Below are 11,728 nucleotides of genomic sequence, written 5' to 3'. Positions count from 1 at the left end.
GATGCAGCAGTTACACTGACTGTAGCTTTTTCATAATTAGGAGCTCACGGGTCTTCATAAGTGCATCTCCGAATGCCTATGTCCGCATTTCAATATTTTCCTGGCTTCAGTAGGACCAGGAAGTCATGCACACACCAGTGATGGAGTACAGCATCTTTAGAGTAGAAAGCATTTCCAAGGAACAGACTGTCCCACGAACTTGACAATTATCTGCTAAGTGTGATCCTCTGCGTTGTACTTAAGACCTGAAAGAGAATGTGGTGTTACAGGTGCAACCGGATTGCCATTAAAGGGTGTGTGTGGGGGGGAGTATTTTCCAGCATTCTTTGGGAAAGTAGGAGTCAAGTGTGACTACCTGGCCTCATGTTGTCTTTACCAAGGTATCTATCCATGCTGAACAATTACCACTCCTAAACTTACAACATGGTACCTTGCCTAAAGACGGGATTGATGATGAAATACCAACTATTGACATCATACATCCAAGGTATTCTCTTTCTCTGAAAACACACAACACAACACGCATGCACGCATGCACGCATGCACGCACGCACGCACGCACGCACGCACGCACGCACGCACGCACGCACGCACTTTGAAGACCCAACAACTTTTCTTATTGTGGAGTCGCTGACAAATTTACCCAGCCTTCTTTGAATTCCTTAGAGAGAAATGAGAACGTTCTCTGCCCCAGAGATTTGGAGTTAGGGGCTTCTTGCTGTGTTTGCATCTCTGTTTGGGACGCTCCTAGAGATGGGAGCCTGGAAACCAAGCCGTGGACATCACCAGCACCGCTGACTCTCCTGGGTGGATGCAGCCAGAGCTCTTAGCGTCTTTCTTCACTGCATCCTGGTACTCCCTCCTCTGGGATCATTCCCTTCTTTTGAGCTGCTCTGAGCTTAATTAGAGCAAGCTCGGCTCTCTGCCGGACTCAACAGCTGATCTCCAGGTCTCTAATTGAGAGACTTTAAGCTAAATCAGCCCAGCAGGAAGGGGTCCCTAGCAGAGCCCTGGCTTTCTTATAGCGCTTTCCCGCTATCCATGGGCTAAAGATGCAGTTGGCCCTTGGGGTTCAGACCCCACTCCAGGGGAAACATGTAATTAAAGCTTTCGGAGGCTTATGGTGGACTTGCAAACAGATAAGTCGAAAGGAGGGAGGCCTGTTGTAAAAATTGCAAAGCTTGCTTTTGATTAAACAGTTTAAAGAGCACACTGCCTAGGTAATTTAGGCGAATTAAGCAAAAATCAGGCAGCTTACGCGGGGTGCTCAAACAACGAACATTTTCCCATTGCCATTCTGGCTAACGCATAGTGCAGCTTCATGCATGGATTTCCAGGCCGGCGAGAGCTTTTACCACACACTCACCAGCACGTAAAGAGAAACACCAGCCAGACTTCGAATACTTGGTGAGTTGGAGAAGAAATTATCTCAACCTTCTTGCTGGCTATGGCAGAGTCTCAGCCAGCCACGGGATTTGATTTTCACTTCTTCCTACACACATATTCTGTAAATGGTCAATAATTTCACACAGTCAGATGTACTCCATGGACCCCAGCAACCTATTTATTACACACGAGGTAATTTGGGTGGAGGTAGGGGGTTTGTAGGCCCTTGGATTTTAGAAAACACGTTAAGAAGGCAGAATTGTCTTTGGTACCTTTTCCAGCCTATGTAGAATCCATTCGTCATATCTTCTTTGAAAGTCACTAGGAATGAATATGATCTCTGACCCATGCCAGCCCCACCCCTCTCCTCCTCCTCCTCCTCCTCCTCCTCCTCCTTTCCCTCCTCCCCTTCCTCCTCTTAAAAATATTTTCCTTAGTCCATTTTGTTGATTGAAATCTGCCTTTTTTTTTCTAGTGTCATCATCTTACCAATTTTTTTTTTTGGCGTCATACTCACTTTTACTGCAGAACATCATAAACTGTTTCAAATAAGTAGTAAACAATATCGAATGTTTGTTATTTATTATGTATTATGTATACATTTATCATGTATAATATAACATTTCAACAGTGAAAGGACACAAATATTGGTTCAAATGCAGCAGGAAACCCATTTATTTTAGACATCGAGTAGCTGACTTAAGCCATAATCACCAGTATGTACCTGCACACAGGGAAGGAGAGTCCTTTAGCACAACACGCAAAATGAAAACCTGATTTTCTACAAAGGAGTGGTCAGCGTCAGAAATGGCAACTATATTACAGGTCTCAAAAGAGCATTTATTCTTAGTATTTGAACTAAAAGATAGTTGGCTGGTTAAAGTAACAATTGCCATATACTATGGGTTTTATAGTGCTCGTAGGGGCAAAGTGCATGAAAACGACTGTACAAAGGTGGGAAGGCTCCGGGAAGTAGGAATCTTTTACAGTTAATCGTGCGGGGATTGAGCCTAGGGCCTTGCACATGCTGGGCAATCTCTATTCACTGAGCAATTACACATGTATTTCCTCACAGCCATAGAGGAGTGCGCTTCTCATACTTCCCTGTGCATGGGAGTCGCTCCAGGCTCCTGGTAAAAGGCAGAATCATCCTTAGGTCATAGAGCCTGAGCAACTGCATTTCTTAGAAAACCTCCAGGTGGCGCTGTTGCTGCTGGCTCTGCTCCAAGGACCACACTAAGAGTAGCCAGGCAAATCAGATCTTCTGGTTAAAGGGATTCCCCTTAATTAAGGTGCAAATGCGTGTTAGGCCCAACACAGCTGGTGTTTGCACATTAATAGAACTGAATGCTTTCCAGGAACGCGTGTTACAGGAGGACTTGTAGAGCGATCAGGGCCGCCCAGAACCTTCTTTTCTGTAACTGGTGGTAATGTGTAAGGGGAGAGGAGGTGGAGAGTTGATTTCAGAAAAAGCTCAAGGTGTTCTGTAGCTTTCTGTCTCTTCCTGCCCACTCTTCATTCTTTCCATCTTTCTTTACTACTCACGAGCAAGGACTTGAAAGATCCTTTTGATCATATCCTGTGTCATTTTTTTTTTAAGGGTTTACATGATAAAGACTTAGTTACTGGTAAGTAGATCGGTTCTTATCCCAATTTTGTCAAAGGATTCGGGTGAAACTAGTGCTTTTTTTATTTGTTTGTTTTAATGTAGAATGGCAAAATAAAATATGAGATAAAAATAGCTAACCTGTTCGAATTGGACAGAATAAACAACAGAAGGAAAAGGGTCCAAGAGAAGGCAAGAACCACAACCCACTTGTTCTCACACACAGGAATCCCATAAAAACAGTGAACTGGAAGCCATAATATGTATTCAGGGGACCCGGTGCGGACTGGTGCAGGCCCTGTGCACATTGCTCCAGTCTCTGTGAGTTCACAGGGGCTTGCTCCTGATGATTTAGATGGCCGTGGGTTGGTTGGTTTGTTTATTTTTTGTTGTTTGTTTGGGGTGTCTTTGGGAAGGGGCTTGGCGTCCTCCATTTCCTTCCATCTCCTCTTGCACTCTGTCTGCCTCCTCTTCAGGCAGTTTTCTGCGCCGAGGTGAGAGATTTGATGGAGACATCCTGTTTGGACCAGAATGTTCCAAGTTCTCTCGTTCTCTGCATGCTATCTGGCTATGGGTCTCTGTGTGCCTTTCCATCTCCTGCAGGAAGAAACTTCTGTGATGTGGATGAGCAGGGCACTGACCTATGAGGACAGCAGGATGTGGTCAGGAGTCATTTTATTGCTATTAGGTGACTGAGGTAGTTTCAGGTTCTGGGTCACCCAAGCAGTGTCACGTATGGGCTCCAGCTAATGGAATGGGCCTTAAATAAAATCAGATGTATTGATCGGTTGCCCCGACAAGCATTGTGGCTATCTTTCAGTCAAGACATCTTTGTTGATCTAAGTCTTTATGGCTGTTGGTGCTTTTGTTTCTTTTTTTGGTAGTGTGCAGAGTACATTCCTGTACCAAAGTCATTAGAAGATAGGGGCGAAGGCTCCCTGTAGGCACAGGCTGGACCTCTTCATGTTCAGTGAGCCCTGTAGGTGTTGTTCTTAGCACTTTCTCTCATGTATATAATTTAGGAAGCTTCTACGGTATTAGGTGTCAGCTCTCTCCTCTCATTCCCTCTATTATCCTTTATTCTATCCCCTCCCCACTTGGTCCTCCCATTCCAGCCCCCCATCCACCATCCATCCATCCATCCATCCACCTATCCACCCACCCATCCATCCACCCATCCACCCACCCATCCATCCACCCATCCACCCACCCATCCACCCACCCATCCACCCACCCATCCACCCACCCACCCATCCATCCATCCATCCATCCACCCACCCATCCATCCATCCATCCACCTACCCACCCATCCATCCATCCATCCACCTATCCACCCACCTACCCACCCACTCATCCATCCATCCATCTATCCATCCATCCATCCATCCATCCATCCATCCATCCATCCATCCATCCATAACTATCTATTTTCCTTTCCTAATAGGATCTATCAGCTCCCCTAGCCCCTTACGCCATGCCTAATCTCTGTGGTTTTATTAATTGTAGCTTACTTATAATTGACTTAAAAGCTAATATCCACATGCAAGCACATACCTACCCTATTTGTCTTTTTTGGTCTAGGCTAACTTACTCGGGATGAGTATTTTTCTAGTTCTATCCATTTACCCGCAAACTTCATGATTTCATATTTTAAAAATGAGTAACATTTGTGTAAATGTATCACACATTTTCTTTATCCATCCATTCATCTGTTGAGGGACTTGTAGGCTGTTTCCCATGTCTGGCTATTATAAATAGATCAATAATGAACATGGTTGAGCAGGTGTCTCTGTGGTAGGATGGTGCATCCTTGGGGTACATGCTCAAGAGTGGTATAGCTGGATTTGGAGGTAGATCAATTCCTGTCTTCCTGAGCAACCACTACACTGATTTACATGGTAGACATAAAAGTTTGCACTCCCACTGGTAATGGCTGAGTGTCTCCTTTACTGCACAGCCTGGCCATCATGAACCGGTGCCTGTTTTTGTTTGTTTTCTTGGTTTTTAAAAATCTTAGCCTTTCTGATGGACGTAAAATGAGATTTCAAAGTACTTTTGATTGCATTTCCCTGATGGCTAAAGATGTTGAGAAGTGTTTCTCAGTCATCTGAGATTTTTTCTATTGAGAATTTTTAAATTGGCTTGTTTTCTCTATACCCAGTTTTTGAGTTCCCTATATATTTTGGATATTAGCCCTCTATTGATGTGTAGTTGGTGACAACTTTTTCACACCCATAGGCTGTCACTTAGTCTGAATAATGGTGTCCTTTGCTGGGCAGAAGTTTCTCAGTTTTGTGAATTCCATTTATCAATTGTTGATCTTTGCTGGTGGTGGTCTTTTCAAAGTCTTTTTCTATGCCCGTGAGTTCAAGGCTATTCTCACTTTCCCTTCTATCAGGTTCTATGCATCTGGTTTTGTGTTGAGGCCTCTGATCCATTTGGAGTTGAGTTTTGTACAGGGTGGTGAGTGTGGATCTCTTTGGATTTTTCTATATGCAGATATCCAGTTTGACCAGTACCATTTGTTGAAGATGTTGTCTTTTTTTTTTTTTTTACAGTGTGTATTTCTGGCTTCTTTATTAAAAGTCAGGTGTCCATAGGTATGTAGATTTATGTATAGGTTAGTCTTCATTTTGATTCCAATGATCAATATGTCACTGTTACGCTGTTTTGATTACTATAGCTTTGTATTAGAACTTGAATCAGGAATAGTGATACCTCGAACAGTTCTTTAACTATTCATATATATTTAGCTTCTTTTAGCGATCCTGTTTTTTTTTTTTGTTTTTTGTTTGTTTTCTTGCTTGCTTCTTTGTTTTGTGTGTGTGTGTGTGTGTGTGTGTGTGTGTGTGTGTGTGTGTGTGTGTGGTGTGTGTGTTCTATATGAAGTTGAAAACTGTCCTTTGAAGCTCTGTAAAGAATTTGTGTTGGAATTTTGATGGAGTTTCATTGAATCTGTAATATGTTTGGTTAAGATGATCATTGTTTACTCTGTTCTTCTGACTGATCCATAAGCATGTTAAGAGTCTTCTATCTTTTAATATCTTCTTCAATTTCCTTCTTTCCAGTGTCTTCAAGTTTTTAATCATAGAAGTTTTTCACTTGCTCGGAGTGGTGGTTTGAATATGCTTTGCCCAGGGAATGGTACTCTCTGGAGGTGATTGAATAGGTGTGGCCTTGGTTGGAGGAAGTGTGCCACTTAAAGCATGGGCTTTAAGACCCTTGTCCTGGCTTCCTGGAAGCCAGTCTTCTCCTGGCCACCTTCAGATGAAGATGTAGAACTCTCAGCTTCTCCTGCACCATGCCTGCCTGGATGCTGCCATGCTCCAGCCTTAATGATAATGGACTGAACCTCTGAACCTGTAAGCCAGCCCTAATTAAATGTTGTCCTTTATGAAACTTACATTGGTCATGGTGTCTGTTCACAGCAATAAAACCCTAACGAAGACATTTGGTTAGAGTTAATTTTAGGTATTTGATATTATTTCGGGCTATTGTAAAAGGTGTTATTTCCCTGATTTGTTTCACAGTCTGTTTCTTGTTTATGTTATAGGAAGGCTACTGATTTTTGTGAGTTAATTTTGTATCCAATTACTTTGTTGAGAGTGTTTATCAGCAGTAGGAGCTGTTTCCTGGTGGGATTTTTAAGGTCACTTATGTATACTATCATATTATTGAACTCCTTCTGTTGTCTCACTGCTCAAGCTAAGAGTTCAAGAACTGTACTGAATAGGAAGAGAGATTCTGGACAACATTGTCTTGTTTCTGATTCTAGTGGAATTGCGTTGGCCTTTTCTACATTTATATTGATGTTGGCTATGGGCTCGCTGTAAATTGCCTTTACTATGTTGAAGTATGTTTCTTGTACCCAGAATGTCTCCAGGGCTTTTATCATGAAGAGATGTTGGATTTTATCAAAGGCCTTTTCTACATCTAATAAGATGATCATGTGGTTTTTTTTTGTCCTTCAGTTTGTTTATATGGTGGATTATATTTATTGATTTACATGTGTTGAACCATCTCTACATGTCTAGGGTGGAGCCTACTTGATCATGGTGTATCTTTTTCATGTGTTCTTGGATTCAGTTTGCAAATTTTCTTGTTGAGAATCGTCTCCATTTTCCTAATAGAAATTGGTCTGTAATACCCTTTCTTTGTTGGGTCTTTATGTGGTTTGGATATCAGAGTAACTGTGGCCTCATGAAATGAATTGGGCAATGTTCCTTCTGTTTCTATTTTGTGGAATAATTTGAGGAATATTGGCATTAACTCTTCTTTGAAAGTCTAGTAGCATTCTGTGTTAAAACCATCTGGCTTGGTTTTTTTTTTTTTTTTTTTGGTGGGAGACCAAGTCACTCTTTTAATGACTGCTTCTAATTCAGTAGGGGTTATGTGTCTATTTAAATTGCTTATCTGATCTTGACTTAACTTTGGTAAGTGGTATGTATTGAGAAAATAATGTTTCTTTTAGATTTTCCAGGTTGGTGGATTTCAGGTTTTTAGAGCATGATTCTCTGGATTTCCTTATCATGTTCACATTTGCATTTCTAATTTTTTAAAAATTTTACATAGTCTATCTCTGCCTTTTAATTAATTTGGATAAAAATTTGTCAACCTTATTAATTTTCTGAAAGAACTGACTATTTTGTTGATTCTTTGTATTGGTTTTTTTATTTGTTTGTACTTTATTGATTTCAGCCCTGAGTTTGATTATTATTATTTCTTACCATCTATTCCTTTTGGGTGTGGTTTCTTAATTTTGTTACCTCAGAGCCTTCGGATGTGCTCTGAGGTAACTAGTATGAGTTCTTTCCAACTTTTTTATGTAAACATTTAGAACTCTTAGAACTGTTTTCCTTGTGTCCCATAAGTTTGGGGATATTGTGTGTTTATTTTACTTCAGTTCTCAAAGGTCAAATTTCTGTCTTGACCTATTTTTCACTCGGTAGAGAGTTATTCAGTTTCCATGAGTTTGCAAGCTTTTTTTGATATCTAGTCTTAATTCATGGTAGTCTGTTAGGATGCAATTTTCTTGTATCTGTTGAGACTTGCTTTGTGTCCCAGTATGTGGTCAGTTTTGGGGAAACAACAAGGTGCTAAGAAGGTATATTCTTTTGTGTTTGGGTGAAATGTTCCATAAATATCCTTGATGTTAAGGTATGGTTCTTGGATGCAGCAGAAGAATGGGTCATGATTTCACATCTATTCTGTTAGTCTATGTCTTTTCATAGGGGAATTGAATTAAAACCACTGGTGTTGGTGTTGAGAGATATCAATGAACAGTATCTGTTGATTCCTATTATTTTGTTGTTGTTGTTTTTATGGTGGTGGTGGTGGTGGTGGTGGGGTGTGTGTGTGTGTGTGTGTGTGTGTGTGTGTGTGTGTGTGTGTGTTTCTCCTCTTGTGATTTGCTGGTCTAGGTTTATTTCCTGTGTTTTCTTGGGTGTTGTCAAACTTGCTAGGTTGGAATTTTCCTCCTAGTACATTCTGCAGGTCTGTATTTATTGATAGATAATGCTTAAGTTTGATTTTTATCATGGAATGTCTTATTTTCTCAATCTATCATGATTGAAAGTTTTGCTGGTATAGTAGTGTGTACTAGCATTTGTGGTCTCTTTGAGTCTGCAGCACGTCTGTCCAAGCCCTTCTGGCTTTTAGAGTCTCCACTGAGAAGTCAGGTGTTAGTCTACTAACTCTGCCCTTTATATTATTTGTTTTTTTCCCTTTGAAGCTTATAATACTTTTCTTTATTCTATATGTTTAATATTTTGATTATTATGTGCTAAGGGGACTTTCTGGTCCAGTCTATTTGCTATATTTGTACCTTAATAGACACTTCCTTCTAAAGGGGATTTCATTCTATGATTTTGTTAAAAGTGGTTTCTTTCTTCTTCTTCCATTGCTGTCATTTTAAACTTTGACTTTTTTCATAATGTCCCAGATTTCCTGGAAGTTTTATGCCAGGAGTTGTATTTTGCTTTGTTTTTAACATCGGTTTCTAACTTTTCTTTTGTGTCTTCAGTGCCTGAGATTCCCTCCTCCATTTCCTGTATTCTGTTGGCGAGGTTCCTGTTTGCACTCCTACATTTTTCATATCCAGATTTTCCTCAGGTTGAGTTTTCTTTATTGATTCCATTTCTACGTTCAGGTCTTGAATTCTTTTATTAATTTTTCTTCTGGTGTTTGTGGTTTCATGGATTTCTTTAAGGAATTTATTCATCCGCTTTAAGGTCTTCTATCATATTCATAGAGACTATTTTAAGGTTTTTGTTTTGTTTTGTTTTGTTCCCTGTGTGTGTCTGCTATGTTGCATACTCTGGGCCTGTTGTGGTAGGCTTGTTGGGCTCTAGTAGAGAGTGGCTGTTGTTGACTGTGCATTTACACTGGTGTCTAGGCATCTGAGATTGGGAAGATCTTAAAAACTGTGTTTTTTCCTTTGTTTCTATTTCTTCTCTGGTTCTTAGGAGAGTATGATGGTGTGTGTTGACTGGTAGGAAATTCTGGTATCCTGATAGCTGTGGGGTTCCAGGTAAGATGTATTTCTAGGTTTCTAGGTCCATGCAAGTGGACTCGGAGGGTGAGGTAGTACAGATGAGGAAGAAAAGCTGGGCACTCTCCCAGGGTCTGGTTAGTCCTCTGGGAATTGGGGCAGAGAATGAGGAGAGGCCACAACAGAAGGTTTGCTAGAGAGTTGGGAATGAGACTGGGGATTGGATTTGGAGGAGAGGAGAGATAGATGATGGTCTGCAGTTAGCCTGCCTACTTCTATGTTTGGATAGGCCTGTTGGGTTCTGGGATAAAGGAATGAGTTCAGGGAGAGAAGTTAGAGAGGAGAGGTCTTTGTGACCCACTGGCAAAGGAGTGAATGGGGAGGGAGACCATAGCTGGTGTTCTGTTGCAGATCTGGGGATGAGACTGGAGGTTTGGGTTTGGAGGGATAGAGGGAGAAGTGAAGATCTGCAGTTAGCTTACCTGATTCCCTGGTCACAGTGATTGGTTATTTATTAGTGATGGATTTAAGTGACTTAAGATTAGCTTCTAAAACCTGGTAGAAATTAATTAATTTTAAATACTAGAGTTAAGTAAACTAAGGTCATGGATTCTAACCTCAGTCCTTAAACAATCAGATTAAAGTTTGTGCTGTTCTGAGTTAACCAATATCTTCTCAATGAATACTTTGAGTTTTGTAGGACATATGTTAGACTTGAATAAGAAAGTTCCTTTGGTCCCAAGTCTGAGCTGAGTGGTCAAAGTAATAGTGATAAAAATTCTGCTTCAGTTTCCCACTAGTCAAGCTTATTCAGCATTTATAAAAATATTGATCAAATACTTACATCAAGATAACGAGGCATCTAGGAAGGATTCATTTCAGAAGCATTAAGTTCTTATGTATTTTTTTTTCTTTTTTCTTTTTTTCGGAGCTTGGGATCGAACCCAGGGCCTTGCGCTTGCTAGGCAAGCGCTCTACCACTGAGCTAAATCCCCAACCCCTCTTATGTATTTTTAACTGTAGGGTTTTCTGTGATTATGTTTATCTGTTCCCATGAAGGAATTCATGCTCTTGAAGGCTAGGCCTAGTTCTTGCTATGTGACTGTGGACATTGTGGATATAGTGGAAGGAAAGCAATCCTCTCTCATTTCTTACTGCCTTCCTGTATGGGAGGATTATATTATAGAGCCCTGAAGACTCAGCAGGCTCATTTTTGTAGCAACTTCTCTACTGGGTGATGGCCAGGGAAGGTGTCTAGTTGCACAGGAATCAGTGGCAACTGGTGAGCTGGGGCTGTTGTAACTTGGGTGGGCTCAGCCTTCAGGAATGCTGGCATGGCCAAAAGGAAGTGTTGAAGAAACCTAGGACCAGATGGGAATGGGTTAAAGAACTTTCTCAGATGAAGGGTTCATTCCAGAGTCAATCTGCAGCCCTGGAAAGGACAGCCACACTGTGGCTGTGGAGTCTAAGCACATTTGGAATACCACTCCTGCCAGCAATTGGGAATACAGTGAACAGGCAATGACCTCCAGAGGAGGAGGGGCAGGGGCAAGGGTACAGCAAGGTGTTGGATGCCTGCCAGATGCACTCTGATGGTTCTAGGCAGAGTTCCAGTCCCAGCAATGGGCTGGGATACTAAGCAGGAAATTGACACTGAAGTCTGGTTAGAGAAGAGGGCTGCAGAGATCCTAAGACCCATGCCTGTGATGGGAAGATGAACTCCAGACTCTGAACATTGATGTTAATCCCTACCCTGGTCCAGCCCAGATGACACAAAGGGGATCTGGGTGGTGTCCATAATTGGACAGGGAAGGTAGGCATTGTGAGAGGACTCAGACAAGACACTCTGTTGGCATCCTTAAGTATCGTCTTATCTACTCCACCTTGCATTGAGGTTATTATGCTAGCAGAAAACCAGTTCTTTGATTCAGGAAGGTTTTGTAAGAGCCGGGGTTATTTGGTGAAGTGCAAATACTTATGTGAGTTGTAACATCTTAAATGAAGTCTCATTTGTCCTGACTGAAAATTCCAAGCCAAATGTAGGGTAATTAATTGTTCCCCCAAAGACCCTCAGGGATATGCTGCTGGCTGAGTAAGTTGAACGAGGAAGAAAACATTTTGTGGGTTTTTTGTGGGCTTCTCAGTGACATTCTGGAGTTGGACACAGGGTTTGGAGATTATTTGGTGGGGAGGCGGGCTGGATTTTGGTTAGGTGATGGAATGTTCTAGAATGACTGCTCTCAGGG

At 41.5% G+C, this 11,728-nt stretch overlaps 1 protein-coding gene across 2 annotated transcripts in view; it reads left to right on the top strand.

The window, feature by feature from the left end:
- The first annotated feature begins 592 nt into the window (after positions 1-592).
- LOC148003799 (uncharacterized) overlaps positions 593-11,728 on the top strand; it is a 34,000-nt gene continuing 22,864 nt past the window's right edge. Inside the window, exon 1 of one of the 2 annotated variants that reach the window (XM_087569120.1) lies at positions 593-1,407. In XM_087569120.1, the coding sequence (XP_087425246.1) occupies positions 1,322-1,407 (86 nt within the window). In that variant the 5' untranslated portion in view covers positions 593-1,321. Of the gene's footprint in view, positions 1,408-2,784; positions 3,015-11,728 lie in introns of those variants that run through there. The other variant, XM_087569121.1, reaches the window with a different exon arrangement.

This window comes from Rattus norvegicus, chromosome 9 (assembly GCF_021556685.1).
Source record: "Rattus norvegicus strain SHRSP/BbbUtx chromosome 9, alternate assembly SHRSP_T2T, whole genome shotgun sequence".
Lineage (NCBI taxonomy): Eukaryota > Metazoa > Chordata > Mammalia > Rodentia > Muridae > Rattus > Rattus norvegicus.
Note: the sequence above shows the minus strand (reverse complement) of the source record. Positions and strands in the feature narration are given on the sequence as shown.